The following is a 25,793-nucleotide window of genomic DNA, read 5'->3' on the forward strand; positions in this document are numbered from 1 at the left end:
AGCTCCACTCTCCATGGAAAATTTGTCTTCTGTGAAACTGGTCCCTGGTGCCAAAAAGGTCGGGGGACCTCTGGTCATACCTGTTCCAGAGGATTAAAGGAGGCCCAAATGAATGGGGTGGGAGCTCTGGACACGTCCTTCTCTTTCTGGCTCTCCCCGTACTGCTGTGAGAGGCCAAGACAGCACAGATTGTAGACTGCCTTTGGCTACAGGGTACTTTCCCACACATGCCCACTGCTGGGGTCGGGCAGTGGGTATCTGATTATGGTATTTCTCAAAGAATGTAAACTTTAATAATTTATGTTAATGTTTCCTTATATCTTATTTAACCTGATTCCTGTGTTTTTCTCCAGATTATGTGAGAAAGCTAAATCACTAAAGTCAGAGATGGGACAGCAAGGGGCCTTGTGGAGCTCCTTTAACACATTAACTGCCATGTGAGTTGTATTTAACTCATGCTAGTTTTGAGCCCAGGGCCTGTGAAACATATGTAACTCATACATCTATTCATCTTGGGAGCCACAGGAACTCTTTTTCAAGTTGCATATAACTCATGCACAGAAAACAATAAAAAATAACAAATGTTTCATTACATTTGGAGGATCATTTTGTTTTTGAAGTTTTATTCTGTTTTTGTATTAAAACACCGTGGCCCCAAGGAAAACTTTTTTCTTCTGTGGCAGTCAATGTGTTAACTTCCCTTGTCTGGTTTATTTAACCTACAAAAGAGAGGTGGTTTTATAGAGGTGGTTTTAGAGTATGGTAGCCAAGGGGTTACTTAACTCCCACCCTGTTTCTTCTTGGACTAACTACTCTCTGGTTTAATGAAGTCTTGGAGAAAGCCTCACAAACCTCTCCCACAGCGGGAACCAGTTGGTACTGCAGGCAGTCCTGGGTGACTCATGACTCTGCCCTGGCATGGCTCTGGTCAGCCTGTTGACACGGGCCATTTGCTAGGATGCTCTGGGTAGATGCAACTCCTTTCTCTTTGTGGGATGCAAAGGCTCTGCTGGCCTGCTTTGGGGAGCTAAAGTGTCACACCCTCAGGCCCCTCCCTTGCCTGCTGTCTGTGGACTGCTTACACTGCCCCCATGGAGTCACTTTAACTCCTTAGTAAACAGGAGAGGAGCGCATTGCTCACTCCTTTACTGATGGATGGTGCCAGTCTGTGGCCTCCGGATGTGTGGGCCATCGGAAGGTCCTGGTGACCGCAGGCAGTCTCAATGACTTACCTTGTGACCAGCCCATGGCACATCTGAGCCCAGGGCTCCTTTAGATCGCCTCATGTTCCCTTTCCCTTTGCCCTGCCGTGTGCTTTTCCCAGTGCCCTGACCAGCCTCCTCTGCTGTGTCTTGCTTGTCTTACAGCCTTGACATCACCGATCGAGTACCAGAGGAACCACAGCGGGGGCGGCAGCGGGGGCGGTGGGGGCGGGGGCGGCGGCGGGGCCCCCAGCAGCGGAGGCGGCCACGGAGGCGGCCCCAGCAGTGGTGGCACCAGCGGCGGCCCCAGCTCGAGCAGGAGCAGGCCCTCCCGGATCCCCCAGCCTGTCCGACACCACCCCCCTGTGCTGGTCTCCTCTGCAGCCTCGAGCCAGGCAGAGGCAGACAAGATGTCAGGTATGTGCACCCCTGGCCCCTCACTGCCTCCCCCCGGCGGCAGCCTGGCCTTGGAGGCCGGCCTCAGCCAGCCCAGCAGGCCGCCCCCCAGCGGAGACGCCGAAGGGCCCGAGCGCGGAGCCGAGCCGGTCCCCAAGATGAAGGTGATGGACAGCCCCCGGAAGTCGGCCGCGGGCGCCGGCCAGGACGCGGGCAGCGCCAAGGACGCGCGGGGGAGCCCGGGCTCCCTGCCCCTGGGGAAGCCCAGGTCCGGGGCCGTCTCGCCTCTGAACTCTCCGCTGGCCACCGCGTTCCCTTCTCCTTTCGGCAAGGAGCCCTTTCCCCCCAGCAGCCCCCTGCAAAAGGGGGGCTCCTTCTGGAGCTCCATCCCTGCCTCCCCGGCCAGCCGGCCCGGCTCCTTCACCTTCCCGGGGGACAGCGACTCCCTCCAGCGCCAGACGCACCGCCACGCGGCCCCCGGCAAGGACACGGACCGCATGAGCACGTGCTCGTCGGCCAGCGAGCAGTCCGTGCAGTCCACCCAGAGCAACGGGGTAAGCGCGCCCCACCGCCTCCCCGCCAGCTCTTCTAAGCCTCCTGTGTCGCCGTCGCTGTCCTCGTACTAACTCGGCTCTCCAGCAGTAATCGCCTCCTCCCGCCGCGGCGACGCTCGGCTCTACTAACTCGCTCCTTGCTTTGTCCGTGTCTCCTTGATGAGGGAAAGCAGATCGTTAACCTTCTGAATGCAGCACCTTTAAAGCTTTCAGTTTTCCAGCCACCAAAATACCCTGGACCTTCCTTTTCGGTTCCTGCCTTCCTCTCGCACATGTTTTGGGGGGAGGAGCCTTTTCCCGTTCTCTACCTCTTACTTCAATTGAAATCTGTACACTTTAAGCTTTTTGCTCATCGCTTGGTTTTGCTCTTTTATGCTTTATATTGTCTTTGCGGCATTTTTGACTCATTTGCTGGAAAAAAAAATCCTTCAAGAAACTTCCAACTGCAACTCAAAGCAAACAAAGCTGACAAAATGGGGGGAAGGAATCTATCCAGTGGGAATATTTTGCTGCACCCGGAGGTTCGCTCTGGAAGAGACACTGCTCTGGGCACCTGGCTTCGTAGCTCCTGCAGGTGGCGGTGCAGCGGAGCCTCGGAGGAGCAGGAGCAGCGCCCTGCGTGGGCAACAGGGCACAGCATGGGCTGGGGCGTCTGGCCTCTAGGCTGGCCAGAGCCACTTTGCACTGCACTCACTCATTTTCTCAAGCAGAAGGGTTGCTATGATGGGTTTTCCCCCCATTTGGTGGCTTTCTCACTGTCTACCCACCTGTTCCATACAGGGCACATGGCCTGGCCCCTAACACTTTCCTGAAGGCATGCATGAGTGAATAGAACTGTTCTAATGAGTGTATGTTTGATCACTTTATAAATTTTTAAATACATTTACTTAAAAGGGATTGTGTCTCTCTTTATATATATTAAAAAAAACTGGCTTTTGCATGTCTCTTTCCTCTGGACTTCTATTAATATCTTATTTGGTTTACTTGGTCTTATTCTTTCTTCCTGTTTTTTGTTAACATATTTTGTTAAACTCACTTTTTGTATTTAATTGAGAAAGACGTTAACAGAATGGATCATGATACATTTATTTACAGCTGAGTATGATTATCAAAAATAAGTGTCTGCCAGGCATCCTGCAGAGCCTCCCTGTTAGACTGGACGTGCTTAGTGGGCAGGCTAGTGTCAGACATGTGTTTCAGTCAGGGAAGTCGATGCAGACAACTGTGACAAGCTACACCTGCCACCTGGCCTTACAGCTGTGACCCTCACAAAATCCACCAGTCAGCATCTCAAGCTCATCCTCACCTGGACACTTTCCCATCCAGCACAAGTGGAGTTCTCAGAGTCTGCATTTCGGAATTAATACATCAACTGCACCAATGCGGGAGCCAACACTGGTCTTCTCTGAACGTTCACGAGTAGATGTGAACAGTGGCCATGGCCCCAACATGCTCCCTCTGAGACAAAGGTGTAGGATAAAGGGAGCATATGGTCTAAGAGTTTTAGGTCTGGAAAGTTGTCTTTGCTTTCTGTCTTCCTCTTCCCACTTTTTCTTAATTGATGAGTAACCTGGAAAGGGACATTGCCAAACAGTGTTCCAGATGAGTCACGGTGCCTTACAGAAATGCCCCAGGGGCCAGGAAGACGGCCAGAGATCCAAAGTGGGATTTGGATATGTCCTCCAGAACCCTTAAGTATTTGGTTCAAAGAAACTGCCACCCTGCCTGGCCCCTAGCTGTGTGCGTTCCTGTCCCCTGGCAGCTCTTCATAGCCTCTCTCCTCCTTAACCACGTCTGTCAAGCTGTCTGTGGTTACAGCCAAGTGGTTGTGCCTAACCCACGGCGCAGGTCCCTCTTCCCCCTTTAGATGGGCTCCTTCTGCAAAGTTCTGCTGAAAGTAGCAGTCAAGTAGGTGTGGATCTGCCCAGACTGTGACTTTGCCAGCCGTACTGTGATCTGGCCTTTCAGCCTGTTTTATCGGGCAACAATAAAAGTGCACTCACATTGGAGTCACTGCGGCCCTGCCTTTCTCTCGCAGGCCAGATAGTCCCATGCAAAGTCACTAACCTCCCGTGACAAGGGGCTGATGACCACACCTATTGGCAAGGCCATTGTGTGACTTAAGCAAGATAGATTTCAAATGCCTAATATATAGCCTGGCATGTAGGAAGTGTTCCAAAAATACTTATAATAAAAGCTGTTATTATTACAGTAAGATACTCAAATTATGAGATGTAACCTGGTATAATATATTATCAAAAGCAGATGTGCTTGAGATGTTTTTTGTTTATATATTCTAGCAAATTCAGCTTTGTGATCTCAGGACTGTTGGCTGTTGCCATGTAAGTCAGCATACCAGAGTACATGCTAAAGGTATAAAATTGTGTAAATGAGTGTGCACAGGCTGAAGCCTGATGTGTAGCACCCTTCACACGAGGGACCACAGGCAAGAAGTGAGCCTCCATGGGGACGGCCACAAGGAAACAGACCCCTCCTCTGCAGAGACAAGAAGCAAGAGCTGAGCGATGCTGCTGTGTCTTAGATTATCTACTGCAGGCCTAGATTCATAGCCCTGGCCCCTGGAATTCCCACTGGCTGGCCTGTTGGCTTTCCTGCACTTGGTCTCATGAGGAGAACAGGAGGGTCTTCTCACTTGTCCCGTGGGCTGGCTTCGATCTGCTCCAGCATGTCCTTCAGCACCCAGTAGACCAGAGATGAGTGGCAGTACGGTGGGATTGACCGACGGGTTGCGTCTGCACTGACCCAGGATCTGCCCAGGGTGTCCGAGAGCCCAGCAGAAGCCAGCACTTTTGGAGGCCTGACAATCCACGAACATCCCACAGCATCGCCTATGGAAGCTTCTGGGAACAAGGCACCAGATGCCATTTCCACATCTTGGTTTGAGAGAGGGGACTTGGACAAGGAGCTGGCAGGGGCCTCAGCTTTTTTCTCCTCCCTTTGGAACAGTAGGTCACTCACTAAATGGGAGCCTGGCTCAGAGACTGCTGTTTGCGTTTTCTTCTGTTCTATAGCTAGCACCACTCAGCCTGTGGGCCCAGGGACGGCCTTAAGGAACCAGCTCTGCTTTGCTGTGGTAGCCTTACCTCATCAACTGGGCTACTCAACACACATTGAGTGCCTGCTGCATGTCAGTCACTGACCAGAGATCAGGTGCCACCAGGGCTGCAGAATCAGGGTGGGATAAGCGTCCCCACACCAGGCCTGCTCCTGAAGTTTGAGTCAACCGGTACCGTGATGCTGTGTGATATGTTCCCATGGCAACAGTACCTTGGGGACACTTGAATCATGCAAGCTCGCAAGACGGCCACCCACCAAGGGATGAGCAATGGAGACAGCAGCCGTCCCTAAGAAGAGAGTAATAGTAGTTGGTTTTACTTTTCAGTGGTTCCACCATCTTCATTTTGAAGGGAAAAGAGGCAGAAATGATTAGATACATCAGCAACTGAGCATGAGTCTGGAACATGCATTTACAATGAGCGTTTTGTCTGGAAGATGTAGGGATTTCTCTATTATCTGATCTGTCAGTGAAACAAAGAGCAACTCTTTGCAGCTTTTAAATTTAATACCTTTAAAAAAAAAGCACTGCTGGCTAGTTCTTATGGCTGAAAAAAAAAAAAAACAAAAGCACAATATTCACAGTGACATTGCTTTGTTTAGGTTAGGGATAACCCAACATGCTGTCACCGTGAGGACTGAGGCGTTCCCATGAGCATGCAAGGAAGATCGGACTGATAATATCAAGCTCCCAAAAGTAAAGTGCCATTATTGTGGTGACTATATTGTAGATTGTCCCTAAATTGCTTTATAGAGAAATCTTATTTTCAATTCTTGAAAAAGATGCACGAAGTTAGCTCGTATGAAGGAAAAGTTCAGTGTCTCCGTGCCTGTCTGGGGAGCCCTGCCCTGTGCATGGTGCACAGCAATGCGTGACTTTACACGATCAGGTCTCATGTCAGTTCCTCTCTGCCTTTTCTTTTTCATCTTTCCCTCTACAGAGTGAAAGTAGCAGCAGTAGCAACATCTCCACCATGTTGGTGACACACGATTACACGGCAGTGAAGGAGGATGAGATAAATGTCTATCAAGGAGAGGTCGTTCAAATTCTGGCCAGCAATCAGCAGAACATGTTTCTGGTGTTCCGAGCCGCCACTGACCAGTGCCCCGCAGCCGAGGGCTGGATTCCAGGCTTCGTCCTGGGCCATACCAGTGCAGTCATCGTGGAGAACCCCGACGGGACTCTCAAGTGAGTGCTTGATGGGAAAGCTGGCGCGGCGGGTGGCCACGCAGAGGAGGGCGCAGCACGGATGAGGCACAAAGACCCTGGAGAGGGTGGAGCTTATTGAAGGGGAAGCTGTGTCCGTTAGCGCAGGTTCCTCTCTGAGCAAAATGTGCAACCCCAAAGGGAAGATGGGTGTCCTCCCGTCTCTCAGACTAATCCTAGCAGGTTCTTTTAATAACCTGCAATTAGAAACAAATAGCTTTCTGAGGTCACGAAATAGGGCACAACAATAATTTAGTCCTGGGAGGTCTTGAGTGGGAATGAGGACTTTCTGAGGACCCCTAACTCGTTTTCAGGGGTGTGTTGGGATGACATCTATGAAGATACTCATGCTGTAAGCCACAGGCGAAGACTGGTGTGATGCTATTGCCATCACGCCTTATATACTAGAAGGTTCATTCATTTAAGAAACTTGAAACCAGTTTTGCTGCATTAAACATTATTTTTAAAAAAACCAAATTCGGGTGCTGGTTTGTAAAACTCTTCCCTTTCCTGAATCTCCCCGAAATGCCCGTTGTGGTAGAGGTCCCGCTAGATGGTTTCTGGAGGTGGAGACGTCACAAGACTTTGTGACTTTGATGTCCCTGAAAGATCAGGCACGGTTGTGTCCTCTGCACAGGGGCTGCACCCTGGTGTGGTTTGCAGCGTGGGCTATGCCAGCATCTCAGCAGCTCCCTGTGCCTCTAGGTTCATGCCCCACGGGAGGCTGCAGGGGGCCCCTCTTTCTCCAGGACAGTCCCTCGTCCTGTTTGCCTTTGTGCAGAAATAGCTTTTCCTAGTACATTGCTTAGGAATCCCGTTTGACGGCTTTCTGTATGTCAGTCATACTTCAAGAAAGTGGTTTTAAAAGAAAGAAATCTGAGGAAGAAAAACCCTATTTTATACTTTGTAGCCTAAAAATGCTTATGTTCTGTATTCATCAAGATTCTCTAGAGAAGTAGAACCAAAAAGGTGTATAGATATAGACATAGAAACAGACATACCTTGTTTTATTGTGTTTCAATTTATTGTGCTTTGTAGATATTGCATTTTTTTAATATATTGACGGTTTGTAACAATCCAGCAACAACCAAGTCTGTCAACACCATTTTTCCAACAGCTCATCAACACTTCTTGTCTCTGTGTCACACTTCGGTAATTCTTGTAATATTTCAAGCATTTTGATCATTATGATATCTGTTATGGTGACCTATGATCAGTGATCTTTAATGTTACTATTGTAATTGTTGTGGGTACATCATGAACCATGCCCATATAAGATAGCAAACTTAATCAATAAACGTTGGCTGTGTTCTTACTGCTCCACCAACTGGCTGATTCCCATCTCTCTTCTTCTCCTCTGACTCCCTTCCCTGAGATGCAGCAATATTGAAGTAAAGCCCAGTAGTAACCCTACAGTGGCCTCCAAATGTTCAAGGGAAAAGAAGAGTCACATGTCTCTCACTTTACATCAAGAGCTAGAAATGATTAAGCTTAGTAAGAAAGGCATGTCAAAAGCTGAGGTAGGTTGAAAGCTAGGCCTCTTGCACCAGATAGCCAAGTTGTGAATGCAAAGGAAAAGTTCTTGAAGGAAATGAAAAGTGCTACTGCAGTGAACACATGAATGATAAGAAAGCAAAACAGCATTATTGCTGACATGGAGAAAGTTTGAGTGGTCTGGATAGAAGATCAAAGCCTCCACAACATTCCCTTATGCCAGAGCCTAATCCAGAGCAAGGCCCTAACTCTCTTCAATTCTACGTAGGCTGAGAGAGCTGAGGAAGCTGTAGAAAAAAAGTTAGAAGCTAGCAGAGGTTGGTTCATGAGGTTTAAGGAAAGAAGCCATCTTCATAACATAAGAGTGTAAGGTGAAGTAGCCTGTGCTGATGATGAAGCTGCCAAAATTATCTAGAAGATGTAACTAAGGTCACTGATGAAGGTGGCTACAGTAAACAACAGATTTTCAGTGTAGGGTAAAACAGCCTTCTGTTAGAAATTGTCAGCAAGGACTTTCATAGCTAAAGAGAAGTCAATGCCTGGTTCAAGCTTCAGAGGATAAGCTGATGCTCTTGTTAGGGACTAATGCACCTGATGACTTTAAGCCAATGCCTATGAACCATTCTGAAAATCCTGGGGCACTTAAGGAAAAAATTATGTAAATCTATTCTGCCTGTCCTCTAGAAATAGAACAACAAAGCCTGGCTGACAGCTCATCTGTTTTACAGCATATTTTACTGAATATTTTAAACCCACTGTTGAGACCTACTGCTCAGAGAAAAAGATTCCCTTTCAAATATTACTGCTCATTGACAGTGCATCTGGTTACCCAAGAGCTCTGATGGAGGATGAACAAGGTGGTTAATGTGTTGTTATGTCTGCCAACAGAACATCCATTCTGTAGCCCATGGATCAAAGAGTAATTTCAACTTTCAAGTCTTATCATTTAAGAAATACATTTTGTAAGGCTGCAACTACCATCCATGGTGATTTCTATAATAGATCTGGGCAAAGTAAATTGAAAACATTCTGGAAAGAATTCATTCTAGATGCCATTAAGAACATTTATGATTCATAGGAGGAGGTCAAAATGTCAACATCAACAGGAGTTTGGAAGAAGTTGATTGTAATCCTTACAGATGACTTTGAGGGGTTCAAGACTTCAGTGGAGAAGTAACTGCAGATGTGGTGGATATAGCAAGACTTGAACTAGAATTAGAAGTGATTTTAAAAAAGTATCAACAGATCTAATGCTCTCATTTCTTTTCATTGTATTTTACATCAGCAAAATCTCTGTGCTAAAGCTACTATTTTAAGTGACACTTTGCAAAAAGTTGTAAGTATTGTTAACTATTTTTGTACAGATACAACACAGCACAGTAAGTTTTGTTTCACAGCGTGCTAAAGTTGAAGGATAAGGCATTCAGTGTAGACTTGCCATATCATTCTAAAGTGCACTGGCTGTTGCAGGGACAGGTGTTAGCCAAAATCTTATCTCTGCAAACACAGATAGCTAAATTTGATGAAGAACATAAGAATCACCAATGAGAACTATTGAAAGAAGATTTCTATAGGAAAGCAGAATTTCTACATGATGTCATGTCAAACCAAAATGACTTGAATATTTCTTTGGAAGGTAAAACTAGGTCTATATATGGTATGTGGCAAAAAATCTAAACATTTTGGAAAACTATCTTATTTCATTACTTGGTTTATTGCAGTGTTCACTTTATCATGATGGGCATGCCTATATGTATGCAGGTTTATTATAAGGGATTGGCTCAGATAGTTACGGAAGCTGGCAAGTCCGCATCCGCAGCACGGCCAGCAGGCTGGAGACCCAGGAGAGCCGATGGTGCAGCTGAAGTCTGAAGACCGTCTGCTGTAGCATTCCCTCCTGCTTGGGAGGCCAGTCTCTCTGTTCTCTTAAAGCCTTCAGCTGATTGTACGAGGGCCACCCACGTTAGGAAGGGTATCTGCTTTACTTTTCCAATTAAAATATTAATCTAATCCAGACTTATCCCCACAGAAACACTCAGAATAATGTTTGGCCAACTAGCTGGGCATCCTGTGATGCAGTAAGGGTGATACATAAAATCAGTCATCACAGACTCCTTTCTGGTTTTTAAAATTTGGTTTAAGATGATTCACAGAAATCATCTGTTTTCTTCAGCAGAGACCACCATTACTGAAGGATTTTCAGCCACCCTATGTGCATATAAGTTGAATATTCAGCCTTTCTCTAAAGTTTCCAGGTACCATTTGCTGCATGTTGGAAAGGCGTGATATTAACAGTGTGTTCTTTTCCACCTAGGAAGTCAACATCTTGGCACACAGCACTCCGTTTAAGGAAAAAATCTGAGAAAAAAGATAAAGACGGCAAAAGGGAAGGCAAGTTAGAGAACGGTTATCGGAAGTCACGGGAGGGACTCAGCAACAAGGTATCTGTGAAGGTGAGTTTCGGAGGCTCCAGGAACCTGCGTTCGCCTCCGTAAACAGAAGGGGCCCGGGAGGCAGAGTGCTCGGAGACCCCGGGGCCTGGGTCTGCTCGGGTAAAGTCTCCCTCCTGCCACGCCGCCCTGCCCTGTGAGCTGCCCCTGCAAGGTCTGGGACTGTGCTGGCTGGCACAGGGATGCATGTGTCCTGCAAGGGAACAGGTAGACATCCACACACTCGCCAGGTGCACATGTGGCTTATGAAGAACACAGGCCCCCGAGTGAAGCACAGAAGCTAGATTCTCAGGAACAGTGCAAAGCAGCCGTGGCTCAGGCTTCCTTCGGTGTCCTGTGTAGACCAGCCAGCTGTGAGGACACCCCTAGGTTCTTTGGCTTTAATGGATTCCCTTGGGGGTCTCTTTAGTCAAATTTAATATACTCCATAATCAGATTGCCTGAAGGCTGTGGGGGTTTTGCCTGGAGAAGAAGAAAATACCTCCTGAAAGGGACTCCGAGCACCTTGGTCAGGGCATCGGCCATCCTGCACTGGGAAGTTGTCCGGGGACCAGCTGAACTCAGCCCGTAGGATGAGAAAAATTGATGTCTCTGAGTTTAAGCGGTGTTTTTGTGTTTGTGGGTAGGAAGGAAAAGACTCACCCAAGTTAGTGTGACATTCACCTTTCAAGTGCAGTGAAACGGTGGTCTATTTTGATTGCTACCCAGGCAAGCCAGTTTCTGCCAATCTGTTGATGGTAGATGTAGCCCTGGAACAAAAGCAACATGCCTTAAAACAGCTCATGTTTTTGGTTAATACCTGTTTGCCTTTTCCATTCCAGCTTCTCAATCCCAACTACATATATGACGGTGAGTCCTGTTCTCTCTCTTCTAGTCTTGGAGATCGTAGATCTGTGGGCATGTTTCAGAACACTCGAGGGAACCTCTGGAAATGGGTTTTTGGTGGCGCTCTGGGCTTGGGCAGCAACTTAAGTCTCATTAGTGTGTGAGGCATGAGTCAGGGAGGTGGGGGGGAGCCCAGGGTGACTGGCCTCCGCCAACCTCTCTCTTACAGTTCCCCCAGAATTCGTCATTCCGTTGAGTGAGGTCGCGTGTGAGACAGGGGAGACCGTTGTTCTTAGATGTCGAGTCTGTGGCCGCCCCAAAGCCTCCATCACCTGGAAGGGCCCTGAACACAACACCTTGAACAACGATGGTCACTACAGCATCTCCTACAGGTGAGGGAGGCCCACCCTGGGACGGGTTTTGCTGGCCAGGGTGCAGTCTTGTTGTATGGTGACGGGACACTCCTCCTTCACCGTGGCTCACGTGACGGATTTCATCGGCCACCTTGGCACCCTCCTGTGTCCCTGAGGGCACACTTCCTGCCTGGGTGTGTGCCCCCATCAGAACTGGCACTCCTGCCCCCCCCCCATGGCCCTGAAAGAGAGAGGTCAGCAGGGACGGCCGGTGCTGAGCCTTTCTGACGCCCGGCGTGTTCTCACGTGCACTGCAGTGACTTGGGAGAGGCCGCTCTGAAGATCGTTGGCGTGACCACGGAAGACGATGGCATCTACACGTGCATCGCTGTCAATGACATGGGCTCAGCCTCGTCGGCGGCCAGCCTGCGAGTCCTAGGTGAGCTGCGCCACGCGAAGGGCCTCTTCCTGAGGGGCCTTGCCACTTTTAAAGCACTCGAAAGGAGTGCGAACGGGCTAGCATCAGCGGAAGAGACCGCGGTGGAATGTGTCCTTTGGTTTAAGGACCGGACTGCAGTCATTGCCCCCTGTGTGTCCTGCAGTGAGCACTTGGCGCTCTTCCAGGCTCTAGGAAGCTGCAGAGGCAGCTCAGACGTGGATTAGCTTCCGTCACGTAGTATCTGCAAGCACAGGCTTAGCAACAGTGCTGGTGGCAGCACATGGCACCCGCGGGTGCTGACCGCCTGCTGCGGGAGGACATGGTTCCCAGCCGTGAGTGACGCAGGGAAGGCCCGTGGAGCAGGTGACGTCACCCCGCAGAGCCTTGAAAGATGGATCAGATTAGACGTTAAGGAAATGCATTCCTGGTGACAACCTGGGCAGAGAGGAGGAAGCTCAGATAAGGATAGGAATGAGCAAATTCCTCACCTGGGCTGGACCACAGGGCAGGGGAGAGGGCAGGGGAGGGCCTGAGTGGATAGGCGCCCAGAATAGTAGGGTCAAGAATGTCGGCAGCTGGGAGGGTGTGGGGGCGCGATGGCCGCCGTGCTTCCCAGAGCTGTCTGGCAGCTGAGCCACTCAGTTGGGACTCACCACCTAATGCTTCTTTTTGCTGTAGGGAGATGCTTTATGTGCCTGTGGGCATATATAATGCCAGGTCCATCACTAACAAGTGGCTTACAGTTGACCCCAGCATAATAAAATTCTGTGTTTGAAGTGTATTTATGATTTATTAACTATCTAAAGCCCTGTGAATGTTAAGTAAATATAGTGAACTCTTGCTCCGGTGGCTGAGGAGAGACCAGCCCAGCTGTGAGGCCATGTGGCCGGGCAAACAGGAGGGGACTGTCTGTAGCAACAATGTCCGATTGAAATAAAATGAAAGCCACATACGACATTTTAGATTGTTCCAATAAGCAGATTTTTTAAGGTAAAAGTAATTTGACTAGCCCGTTTAATGTAATTGAATGCATCCAAAGTATTTACTTTCAACATGAATCAATATTTGAAAAAATTATTAGTGAGATGCTTTCAGATTGTTTCTTTCACTCTGAGCCCCAATGCACAGTGTGTCTTCTGCACTCACGGTGCATCTTCGCTCCAGCAAGCCAGGTGGCCAATGCGCTGGCCACGTGTGGCTGCCGTCTTGGACACTGTGCGGCTGTGGACTTCTTGCCCAAGAAGCTCTACATAAAACAAGCTCAGGGAGGTGCTGCTCTTCTTGCAGGTCCAGGGAGCGATGGGATCATGGTGACCTGGAAAGACAACTTTGACTCCTTCTACAGTGAAGTGGCTGAGCTCGGCAGGTACGACGCGGACCCGGAGCCCCTTGCGGGAGAGCGGGTGTGAGGCAGGGCACGCGGAGGCGCACGCGGAGCGTGTGTGTCGCCAGCAGAGGGGCGTTATCTGCTCTGTGGCTGAGTTGTAACCCCTAGCTGCCCTTAGATGTTAAACACTGGGATATAAAGAAGCCGTTGCCGGCTCAGGTTCCGGGAGAGAAGTAAGGCCTGGTGCCATAAGCCATCCACAGATGGGAAGAAGTTGCTTCCTCCCACGTGTCTAGAATAGGACCAGCTCTGTGCCATCCTTGGGGAACTCAGAAAAGAGCCACTCAGATGCTTCCTATAGGACTTAATTCTCTCATTCACTTTGGGTTTGAGTTGTGCATAGAGATTTTAAAGGAATTACGTTGTGATTAGTGTCAGGGTCAGAGAGTGGATTCGCCACAGCAGAGCTGTTTCTCTTCACGAGGGGACCGGGCCTTGGTGGTGGCTTGGCAAGTGCCCTCGGGCCGCCCGGCTCCTGGGACTGCACTGCCGGTGCCACACAGCGCGTGCTCTCATCGGGGCATGGCGTCCCTTGCAGCAGGAAGAGCCAGGTCATCAAAGCACGACAGCTTTCCCTCGTCCCTCTTGGAGAGCTCTCTGAGAAACTTCAGCCGGCAACGTCCTCCACATTCCTGCGGCCACACCGGTTGCCTGGCTCCTGTCAAGACGTCTGACCATTGTGTGTTGCTGCGTCGCGAGTCACACCAGACCCCCCCTTCTAACGGTGGTGACGTGTGTCCCCTCCCAGTGCCGGGGGCATCAGGCAGTCACTGCGTTGCTCTCCCCTGGCACACCTGGGCCTCGCCACATCAGAGGCCTTGTCGGACTCTGGCCTCTTTCCACGTCAGCTTTCGCCCTGGGCCTCCTCACACGGTGGCAGAAGCATCCAGAAGAGCAGAAGCCAAAGCTGTGGCACCCTGGCGGCCCCACCTCCGCAGTCACAGCCGCACTCCCCTGTCTTCCCTGGGTCAGAACCAGTCCAGCAGCCCAGACTGAAGGGAAGGGGGGACCTCACCTCTCAATGGAGAAGTGGCAAAGTGTGGCCACCTGTGACCCCCATGGCCCGGGCCTGCCCTGCTGCAGATTCCTTTACGGTCATCAGGTGTACAAGACACACCTGGCCCTCCGCCAGCCCCCAGCCCTCGCCCTGTGGTGGCAGCAGGCCCAGGCTGGAGGCCCACGGGCTTTTCACCTGGACCCAGTCGAGGTGCAGTAAGGGCCCCATGTGGTCCGTTGGGTGCAGCTCCCGGGACCACGTGTCCTGCCCACACCCTTGCTCTCCACGAAGCCAGCCGGAGGCCATGACCGCAGCAATAGCCCTTTCGGAAAGCACAGGAGGGACCGGCTGCCCGGGAAACACCAAGCGCCGCTTCCAGGCTTCCTCCCGGGGCGGACAGCAGAGGCAGAGCTGCCTGGCGAGGTCACGGCACGGAGGCCTCGCCCCGTCCCTTCTGCCACGTCCAATGGCCAGTGGAGCCCCAGCGCGAGGCCTGCCCAGACACGGATAGGAGGAGATCGGGGCTGCCCAAGAGGGAGGCTGGCGAGTCACATGGCTGAGGGGCAAGGCAGGGTTTGGGGGCCACTGTGGCACCACGGCCCCTGCACAGCCGGGGAGCAGGGCCTGGGGACAGGGGTTGGGTCACCACACAGCAGAGGTGGCCCCCATCCAGTCCATGTAGGGTGACAGAGTCTTTCTCCTTGACATACCACTCTGAAAACTGTCTTCCTGACGTATTTTACAGGGGCAGATTCTCTGTCGTTAAGAAATGTGATCAGAAGGGAACCAAACGAGCAGTGGCCACTAAGTTTGTGAACAAGAAGTTGATGAAGCGCGACCAGGTCACCCATGAGCTCGGTATCCTGCAGAACCTCCAGCACCCCCTACTCGTCGGCCTCCTTGACACCTTTGAGACCCCCACCAGTTACGTGCTGGTCTTAGAAATGTGCGTACTCGCCTGGCCTCCTCCCCTCACTATAGCCCCCGGCCTCAACTTCAAGTGGTTTGTCTGTGTGTGTTCTCTAAGAAGAATAGAAACTGGGTTTTTAGAATTCACAGAACTCTTAAAAAATATGTGCTATGGGAGACCTCAGTTTTAGACCCTTCCGATTAGTGGCAGAAAGAAGTGTCGTCCTCAACCAGGGCTCTGCCAGTTCTCAGCCAATCCAGAGATGCCCCAGTTTCGGGGGAACGTGGGGCGTGATTTCCAGTCCCTCTCCCTGGAACAGAAAGCACACGGCCTGGCAGGGGCGGGCGTGGTGGGCCTCCGTGAGGCTGAGGCGTGTGCAGAGAGGAAGGCGGCCGACTCTGGCCTGGTCGGACGCAGCCTGGTCCCAGGTCCTGCTCTCCCCTCATTTCTCAACTTGGGTGTCCCTTAAAATCACACCGACTTTGGAGGGTTGTTGTGGGGCTGAAATGACTATACGAGAGCCGGCGTCCCAGCCCGGGCCTGGCCTGGGAGCAGCAGGACCTGGGAGGGCTTCTTTCTTCCTGGCTACTGAGAACCAATAGCTACCGCTCATCTTCCCGTGGATTTTATACTAGAACTGTCACTGAAGTCCCTGTCAGAAATCTCCTACAAGGCCTTTGTTTCTGGACTCCAATTTCAGTGCTTTCAGCTGTCATTTTTTCTCACTGGGAAACTATGTGGTTTGGCTGCAACGTACTATTAACAGGATTCATTTTCATAGCAGATTGCTGCCAAACGCTCGCCGGTTACTCCCCAGTACCACACTGGCTGAACAGTCCTAGAACTTTCTGCTTTGCAAGCAGAGGGCAGCACAGGCCGTGTTCAGAGCCCAGGGCCAGACCGGGATCCGGCTCCTCCCCTGACAGCTGCGGGACCTTGGGAAGGGTTCATACCTTCTGTGTGCCCCAGTTTCTTCCTCTGTAAAATGGGAACAACAAAGCCGCCTTCTCAGAGAGTCATGAGGATTAAATGAACTGATAGAAAGCCTTCAGTCCCTGGCACATGGCAGTACTGTGTGAGTGTTCTTTAAACATTAAAAGTGATTTCGGAGCGGGAAGACTTCTGAGTCCAGCGTTAAGCGCTTCCTTCCTGCGTTGCCTTATCGTCTGGCTCTTTACTCACATTGTCTTCCCGTGGCCCGTTTTGCAGATGAGGAAGCTGAGGCTCTGGGAGGTGGGGCGAGTATCTACCTTCTTCAGCAGATACCTGCAGAGTGTCTGCTGTGGCCTGGCACGGCCCGGTGGTTCGGCCCCGCCACCTCAGGGGCAGGGTTTGGACCCTGACTGCACCTCTCTGCCAGCCGGTCCCCCTGCGATGGCGATGCCACGTTCCCCCCTTGCATCTGCACAGCAGAGCTGCATGGAAGTCTCCTTATCTCCTCTGCCTCCCAGTAGATGTGTTAACACAGTCCTGAAATGCCAACAAAACATTCACGATGGGGACAAGTCCTATATGTTTATTTCCTGGTGGCCCGAACAGGTCTGTACAGTGAAGTGCTCATTCCCATCTCTGCAGGGCTGACCAGGGCCGCCTCCTGGACTGCGTGGTGCGATGGGGAAGCCTCACCGAAGGGAAGATCAGAGCGCACCTGGGGGAGGTTCTGGAAGCCGTGCGATACCTTCACAACTGCAGGATAGCACACCTGGACCTAAAGGTGGGCGGGGCCCGGGGCAGACCAGGGAGGGTCTGACCACACAGGACATGCAGCCCCTCATAGCCTGTCCTCTGCAGCCAGGCCAGGAGCCCCCAGGGGACTAGGGAGACGGGGGGGGGGCGGGGGGGGGAACACCGACTCCTGATCTGTGTCCCCAAGAGTTTGCAGTCAGCGATGCACACGGCCAGGACAACACTGGGTAGACACTGGAGATCCTCCAGCCTCTCATGAGACTGTCTGACAGTTCTGTTGTGTTCAATGGGTATGGCTGCTTCTGTGGTAACTTAGATGAGGAAGAGAGTTTTCCTCTTGGGTCTGGGAGGAAGAATGAACACCCGGCTCCACAGAGCGGCCTTGTTTACTTAGGCAGCTCGGCAGTGAGACTTCCAGCGAGAGCTGTACCCGTTGCACCTTCCTCCTCCTCTCCCCGGGCCTGCGGTGTGGGCTCATCCCGCGTTGCACGCTCATCCCGCGTTGCACGCTCATCCCGCGTTGCACGCTCATCCCGCGTTGCACGTGCACAGTTTGTTCTAGTTGACGTTCTTTCTACCTCCCCATAGGTACCCCAGGACCATCCCGAGTAGCTTAAGACTGGGGTGGTTTGGAAATGACAGTTGTCTTGTCCTGTGTTCTAGCCTGAGAACATCCTGGTGGATCAGAGTTTAGCCAAGCCGACCATTAAACTGGCTGACTTTGGAGATGCTGTCCAACTCAACACGACCTACTACATCCACCAGCTACTGGGGAACCCCGAATTTGCGGCCCCCGAAATCATCCTTGGGAACCCTGTCTCCCTGACCTCGGATACCTGGAGTGTTGGAGTGCTCACATACGTGCTTCTGAGCGGCGTGTCCCCCTTCCTGGACGACAGCGTGGAAGAGACCTGCCTGAACATTTGCCGATTAGACTTTAGTTTCCCAGATGACTACTTTAAAGGAGTGAGCCAGAAGGCCAAGGAGTTCGTGTGTTTCCTCCTGCAGGAGGACCCTGCCAAGCGCCCCTCGGCTGCGCTGGCGCTCCAGGAGCAGTGGCTGCAGGTGGGCACTGGCACCGGCAAAAGTGCAGACGTGCTCGATACGTCCAGACTGACTTCCTTCATTGAGCGGCGCAAACACCAGAATGATGTTCGACCTATCCGTAGCATTAAAAACTTCCTGCAGAGCAGGCTTCTGCCTCGAGTTTGACCTGTCCTGAAGTTCTTTCTCATTCTCTTTCACCTGCCAATCAGCTGTTGATTTGAATTTCGAAGAGAAAACAAACAAACATAACTGACCAGCTGCCGGTCTGTTCGTCGTGTGAAATTGCATTCCAAGTGAGCTGTGCTCAGCGGTGCTTGGACTCAGAGCTGCGAGCTGCGCTGGGGTGGAGGACCTTCGTTACACTCTGCCGGAGGCAGAGATCGCGTTGCTGTATCACAGTATTTTATTCAGGTTTCTGCAAAAAAATAAAAATAAAAAAGATACTTTTTTAAACAAACATGAATAGAATTTTGCAAATTTAACATTTTCAAGATTTATTCAAGGAAACAAAATGCCTATGTTCAACCACTGGTGTTCACGAACAAAACAGAGATACTGTGCATCGCTGGGGAAGACGCACCCAGGTGGCGGCCACGGCCTCGGCTAGGGCCCGGCGGCCACCCGGCTCCGAGCTTTTCCAGCCGCCTCGTCTGTGTGCGTCTCGCCCGGACGCCAGCCAGACTCGGCTTCTGAAACATGCATTCAACCTCAGACTTTTGCATAAAATAGAATGAATTGTTTTGCTCTGATGAAATGTAGGCCTTACTTGTATATAAGACTGTTCCTGCCTTCGGTCTGTCACTTCCCACCTCCCTCCCTCCCCCGCCCGCCGGGGGCTTCCTCTGGGGGTCTGAGGGTCTGTCCATCAAATGCAGACTTCAGGTCAGGTCCTGCCCCGCAGTCCCTCCCCCAACCCCCGCCCCGTCTGTCAGTCAGATTGTTGAGCAGTATACAGTCAGATGAAAATACTGTAAATGCACTCATTGGGGTTTTTTTGGTTTTATTTCATATCATGTGCAATGTTGTGGCTTTAACATTTTATGCAACTATTTATGAAGACCTCTGTTGTACCTGTAATAAATACATAGAAAAAGCACATACTTCGTACAGTGAGCTTTATGGTTGTGTGTGTGTGTGTGTTGGGGTCGGGGGCGGGAGGGTGGGTCGTAGCCCTGTGCCATCTGTTCAAGGAGACCGAACTCTTCGTGAAATTTGTCGGTTTTAAGGACTGTAAAGAGTTATTTCATACTCTGAATATAAAACTGGATAATAGGGTAATGTTTTAAAATTTATTATGCTATTATTCAGAATGCCAAAGTATTATTTTTTTTCCCAAAATCAGTCTGGACATTTACTACTTTTTAGACTTTTTGACGTTCAACTTTCTGTACAAAAAAATTGGCTGGATTTTGAGCTTTTGGTAAGAAATAAAAGCCAATTAAGCACTGGCCGCCCTGAGGCCAGTACCCAATGCCCGAGTCACTGTGGCAGAATTCACGCTGGCGTGGGGAGTCCCTTCAACATGAGAGGCGAGGTTTCTGGGCACGCTTGAAGTTTTCTGGATGTCTTTTTATCTTTGTTATGTGAAGTACACTAAAAAAGAGACCAGCCTGCTTCCCAAGCCAGCCAGACACCTGGGTCTTGAGCCATAAACTGGCGTAGTTAAGCTTTGCAGCTTCCAATGTATTTTATTTATTCTTTTGTTGGGTTTTTGTTTGTTTCTTCTTGTAAAATTGTACAGAAACTTTTTAAAAGAAATTGGATTCAAAACTGGATGTGTATCGTAACCTCATAACTTTTATTTGTGTATTGTTTCTTTTATTATTTCAGTTAAATTTTTACATTATTTTGCATGTATATTTCTTTGTACAGAGACCTTACATGTTTACACAGTATGATGTGATGTAAATATTTTATTTTGCCATCAGTTATTTTAAAAAATTAAACATATTTGCTTGATTTTTGTGTTAGGCTTTTTATTTAAATTGGTCACTATTAAATCGGAAACAGAGATGGCTGAGGGCGAGACTGAAGCCTCATGGGTGGGAGAGGGCAGAACGTTCTAGACTGGGAATCTTCTGCACACGCCCAGAAATGGGAGTTGCCACGACTCTTGCAGATTGGCACAGAAACCAAACAGCAGACACTGGTGGATGACCAGAGTGTCGACCGACTGTTCACAGTGGCGTTGTAGCTCATCTGGTTAGACTATACGGCATCTCGTTCCCTGAGGAATGTAGAACCATAGCAAAGGGAAGAGCTGTTTCACCCTGGCCTCAGAAAAGCAGAGTTAACATTGTCCAGATGCATTCCAGAAAACAAAACGCTTAGGTTCAAGTACCATATTATGAGCAAACCAAAGATCCTGCCCATGCAGAGAAGGCTCCCCAGTGGTGGCCGCCCCTCGGCCCCCAGCACCCGGGTCCACCTGGCCCTGGGAAAGCCTGCAGCCACAGCCTTCCTGGGGCTCCCACTGCAGGGCTCTGCCAGCCCCCACTGCTGCCAGTTGATGGTTTTTCCTGATGGCCAATATCATCTCTCTTGTGTTGACTCTTTCTGGCTTTCCTCCTGGGACGGTGACTTTGTTGAACAAACCATAAAGAACAGGTTTTCTCTTCCATCTGTTTGCTGAAATCCTGAACAGAAGACTGGTGTGAAAGGGCATTTGTGCCAAGTCTCTAAGTCAGGTGGGAAGCTCGCTCCCTGAGATGCACACACCCCCCTAAGTCCCAGGGGCACCCGTGGAGAGAGAGGAAATTGAAGGTTGGTTCTAATCCACCCCCGCAGCACCGCATCAGGCCTAGGGTGCCGCCTGGCCAGCCGCAGGGCCGCACCTTCTCTGCTACACGAGGGACACTGGCTGAATGACTTAGAGATGCCGGTAAGATTAGCAGAACCTACGACTGAGTGAAAGGTACTCAGATGTTTGGTCTATCGTGATCACTATCTAGATTTTTTTTCTCAAATATCAAGATGTTTTTCATTCTGCATGTTACTATTTATGCATCTTTTAAGTCCACAGATTCTTTTTAGCCCTAATGGAGGTAGGGAGGTTGCCAGTATTTTAGCAGAATCTTGAACACCATCTTATAGCAGGTGTTAATCTAAAAGATATTAGACCAGGGGTCCCCAACCTATGGTGAGTTGTATAGTTATCTCACTATATACTACAATGTAATAATGATAGAAATAAAGTACACAACAAATGTAATGTGCTTGAATCATCCCAAAACCATCCCCCACCCCAACCCCTGTTTGTGATAGATACCTTCCATGAAAGTGGTCCCTGGTGCAAAAAAGGTTGGGGATACTGTATTAGACCCTCTTAGACCGCTAGAAGGAAAGATCCTTTAAGCTGTACATTTTTTGAGACCTAATGGTAGAGACAAAAATAATTTCATGGAACTTATAGAATGCTTCTCAGATTCATATATATTTGTGAGATTTAACTCATAGAAAATAAAGCATACAGATCATAAACAGATAACGTAATGAATTTTTATACACGTATATACCTGTGATCACCACCCAAAGCAAAACAGGGAACATTGCCATTATCCCCCATCCTGCCCCGGGCAATCCCTCCCTCCCAAGGTAATCACCGATTGCATTTCTATCATCTATAGATGAGTTTGTCTTTGAACTTCATGTAAGTAGAGTCATACATTACATACATTTTAAAATTAGGTTAAACTTTTTATTTTGAAGTCATTGCAGATTCATATGCAATTGTATGTATGAAATGTACCCTTTTCCCAGAGATAACATCTTACACACAATAGTACGGTATCACAGTCAAGATACAGAACGTCTCCGTTACCACGAGGACCCTCCCATGGCGCTTTTATTGTCACACCCACCTCCTGCCACCACACCCTCCTTTAACCCCGCCAACCACTCTGTGCTCGGTTTCTGTAACTTTGTCGTTTGAGAATGTTATATGAATGGAATCATGCATTTGTAGCCTTTTGAGATAGGTTTTTCAATGAACATGATTCTCTTGAAATTCATCCAGGTTGATGCGTGTTTCAGGAGTTTTTCCTTTTTATTCCTGAGTAGTAGTTCACACTGTGGGTGTCCTGCAGTTGAGCCATTCACCCATTGAAGGGCATCTGAGATTTTTCTAGCCTTTTGTGGTTATGAGTAAAGCTTCTGTGAACATTCATGTACAGGTTTTAGTCTGACATGTCACTTCTCTGGGATAAGACATGGCAGATCATATTGTAGTGGCATATTACATTTCATAAGGGACTGCCAAACTCTTCTAGACTGTCTATACCATTTTACATTCCCATCGGCAATGTGTGAGTAATCCAGTTTCTTTGCCTCTTCAACATTTGTCATTGTCACTACTTTTTAATTTGGCTGTGCTGACAAGTGTGTAGTGATACCTTATTGTGGGTTTAATTTGCATTTCTCTATTAGCTAATGATGTTGAACATCTTTTCATGTGCTTCTTTGCATGTCCGTATATCCTCTTCAGTGAAATGTCTCTTCATGTCTTTTGTCTATTTTCTTATTGGATTGTTTGATTTTTAATTATTGAATTCTGAGAACTCTTTATATATATTCTAGATACTAATTCTTTGTCAGAGATGTGGTTTGCAAATATTTTCTCCTACTCTATAGTGTGTCTTTGCATCTTCTTAACAGGATCTTTCACAGAGAAAAAGGTTTTAATTTTGATGAAGTCCAGTTGAGTCTAAGAACTCTTAAACTAGCTCTAGATTGAAGGTTTTTTCCTAAGTTTTTTTTTTTTTCAAAAAGTTTTTAAGTTTCATATTTTACATTTAAGCCCATGATTCATTTTGAGTTAATTTTCATATATGATGTGAAGTTTAGGTTGAGGTCCTTTTTTTTCCTTTTTGCATATGGATGTACAATTATTTAAGCATCAAAAGAAGGCTACCCTTTGTTGATTTTGTAAAAAATCTGTTAGGGCTACTTATGTAGGTCTATTTTTGGGTTCTCGATTCTGTTCCATTGATCTATTAATATTTATACCACATGGTCTTGATTACTGTAGCTATACAGTAAGTCTTAAAGGCAGATAGGTAGACTTATCCTCCCACTTTATTCTTCTTTTTCAAAATTGTGTTTGCTAATCTACTTTGCCATATAAATTTTAGAATAGTCTATATGTACAAAGTATCTTTCTGGGGTTTTTATAGGTATTGCATTAAATCTGTGTATCAATTTGGGGACATCTTCACTATGTTGGATCTTTCAATCCACAAGTACAGTGTCTCTATTTATTTAGATTGTTTTTGATTTCTTCCATCAGCATTTTGTAATTTTATAGGTTCTCATACTGTATATGTTTTGTTAGAATCATACCTAAGTATTTCTTTTTTTAACCAATTATAAATATTTATTTTCAATTTTGGTGTCCATGCATTCATTGCTACTATATAGAAATACAATTGAATTTTGAATGTTTGTCTTTTATCATGCATATTTACCTAACTCACTAGTTCTAGGCATTTTTTTGTAGATTCCTTGAGGTTTTCTATATAAATAATTATGCCATCTGCAAATAGGACCAGTTTTATACCTTCCTTCCCAATCTGTATGCCTTTTATTTCTTTTCCTTGTTTTATTTCACTGGCTAGAATTTCCAATATTATGTTGGATATGAGTTGTTAGAGCAAATAACCGTATCTTGTTACCAATCTTTGGTGGGAAGGCCTTCAGTCTTTCACTATTAAGTACAATATTAGCTGTACATTTGCATAGATGCTCTTTATCAAGCTGAGGAAGTTCCCCTCTAGTCCTGTTTTTGTTAGAGTTTTTATTAATATCATGAATGGGTGCTGGATATTGCCAAATGCTTTTTCTATATTAATTGAAATGACTGTATAATTTTCTTCATTAGTCTATTAATGTGGTTGATTATCAAATATTGAGCCAACCTGGCATCCTTGGAATGAGCTCCACTTGGTCTTACTGTATAATTCTTTCTATGTTTCTAAGTTGTATTTGCTCATATTTTGTTACAGATTTTTGTATCTGTATTTATGAAGTATATTAGCCTCTAGTTTTCTTTCATTTTCTATTTACTGTTTTTTGGTTTTAGTATCATGATATGATTACCATCATAAAATGAATTTGGAAGTGTTATCTCCTCTTCTATTTTTCTGGAAAGATTATGTAGAATTGGTGTTAATTCCTTAAATGTTTGGTAGACTTCTTCAGTGGAACCCTGTGGGCCTAGATAATTCTTTACATGAAATTTTGAATTATGAATTCAGTTTATTTTATTGTTATATTCAAATTATTTCATATTGAGTGAGTTATGATCATTTGTGCATTTCAAGGAGTTGATCATTTCATGTCTAGTTAATCAATTATTGAAAAAGAAATGTTGACATGTCCAACTGTAATTATGTAGTTTCTCCTTTTGTCCATCAATTTTTGCTTCACATATTTTGCAGCTCTATTGTTTGGTGCACATGCACTCATGCTTACTTTGTCTTCCTGGTAACCTGACCCTTTTATCACTGTGTAATATTCCTTTTTATGTCTAGTAAGTTTCTTTGCTCTGGTATGATATTAATGTAGTCACTCCTGCTTTTTTTTAAAACTAATGTTTTGCATAACATGTTTTTTTCCATCCTTTTACTGTCAGTATATATACACATATATATACATATCACTATATATAAATTTCTTGTGGACAGCATATAGCTGCATCATGTTTTTAATCCACTCTGCTCATCTGTCTCTTAATTGGTATAGTTAGATCATTTACATTTAATGTAATTGTTGATAAGTTAGGGCTTAAGCCTGACATTTTATTTTTTAGTCTACTGTTCTTCTCTCTGGTCTCCATTTCTCTGTTCTTTTGCCTGCCTTCCCATGAGTTGCATGAACATTTTTAGAATTCCATTTTGATTTACTTATATTGTTTTTGAATATATCTCTTTGTATAGCTTTAGTGGTAGCTCTAGGTATTATTACATTATATATACATAATTCATCACAGTTCATTGGTTTCATCATTTTACCAGTTTGAATGAAAACCTTACCTCTATGTCTAATTACCCTCCTCCATCTCTAATTGTTTTAAATACAAGTGGTCTCCAAGAATGAGTTTTTGACTCTATGATGGGTTTATTGGGATACTAAATGCATTTTGACTTATAATATTTTTGAGTGATGGTGAATTTATTGGTATGCAATCCCATGATGAGTTGAGGAGCATTCGTGTTTCCTCTACACACATTTAGAAACACATCATACAATGTTATAGTTTTCACTTCAACCATCAAACATAATTTAGAAAACTTAAGAGGAAAAAGAAAATGTATTTACCCATGTTTTTATTCTTCCCATTGTTCTTTCTTCCTTCCTGATATTCCAAGATTTCTTCCTTCATCCTTCCTTTCTATTTAGGGAACTCTAGCCATTATTTTAGGATAGTTCTGCTGGTAACAAATTCACTTCATTTTTCTTCCTCTGAAGACATCTTCACTTCTCACTCCCTTTATTCTTGAAGGATACTTTGGCTGGATATAGAATTCTGGGTTGACAGTTCTGTTCTTTCAGCACTTGAGAAACACCATGCTACTTCTTTCAGACCTCTGTAGTTTCTGATGGGAAATCTTTCATTCCAATTGCTTTTCTCTTATAAGTAAGATTTTTTTTTCTATCATTATCAAGATGGATTTTTTTTTTTTTGTCTTTAGGGAACTTTAATCCTAATTGTGTCTTAGTATGAATTTATTTGCATTTATTCTGTCTGGAATTCACTCATGTTCTTGAGTCTGTA

General features: G+C 47.2%; 1 protein-coding gene across 4 annotated transcripts in view; it reads left to right on the plus strand.

Annotated features, from left to right (window-relative positions):
* The window catches only part of TRIO (trio Rho guanine nucleotide exchange factor), a 339,933-nt gene extending 319,952 nt beyond the window's left edge, over window positions 1–19,981 (plus strand). For 2 of the 4 annotated variants that reach the window (XM_076007936.1, XM_076007937.1), the window contains exons 48-57: window positions 1,368–2,152; window positions 6,169–6,416; window positions 10,243–10,381; window positions 11,200–11,227; window positions 11,433–11,595; window positions 11,874–11,995; window positions 13,283–13,361; window positions 15,125–15,325; window positions 16,865–17,003; window positions 17,639–19,981. In XM_076007936.1, coding sequence (XP_075864051.1) covers window positions 1,368–2,152; window positions 6,169–6,416; window positions 10,243–10,381; window positions 11,200–11,227; window positions 11,433–11,595; window positions 11,874–11,995; window positions 13,283–13,361; window positions 15,125–15,325; window positions 16,865–17,003; window positions 17,639–18,187 — 2,453 coding nt within the window. In that variant the 3' untranslated portion in view covers window positions 18,188–19,981. Of the gene's footprint in view, window positions 1–1,367; window positions 2,153–6,168; window positions 6,417–10,242; window positions 10,382–11,199; window positions 11,228–11,432; window positions 11,596–11,873; window positions 11,996–13,282; window positions 13,362–15,124; window positions 15,326–16,864; window positions 17,004–17,638 lie in introns of those variants that run through there. The other 2 variants (XR_012921664.1, XM_076007939.1) reach the window with 2 other exon arrangements.
* The last annotated feature ends 5,812 nt before the right edge of the window (window positions 19,982–25,793 follow it).

This window comes from Microcebus murinus, chromosome 11 (assembly GCF_040939455.1).
Source record: "Microcebus murinus isolate Inina chromosome 11, M.murinus_Inina_mat1.0, whole genome shotgun sequence".
Lineage (NCBI taxonomy): Eukaryota > Metazoa > Chordata > Mammalia > Primates > Cheirogaleidae > Microcebus > Microcebus murinus.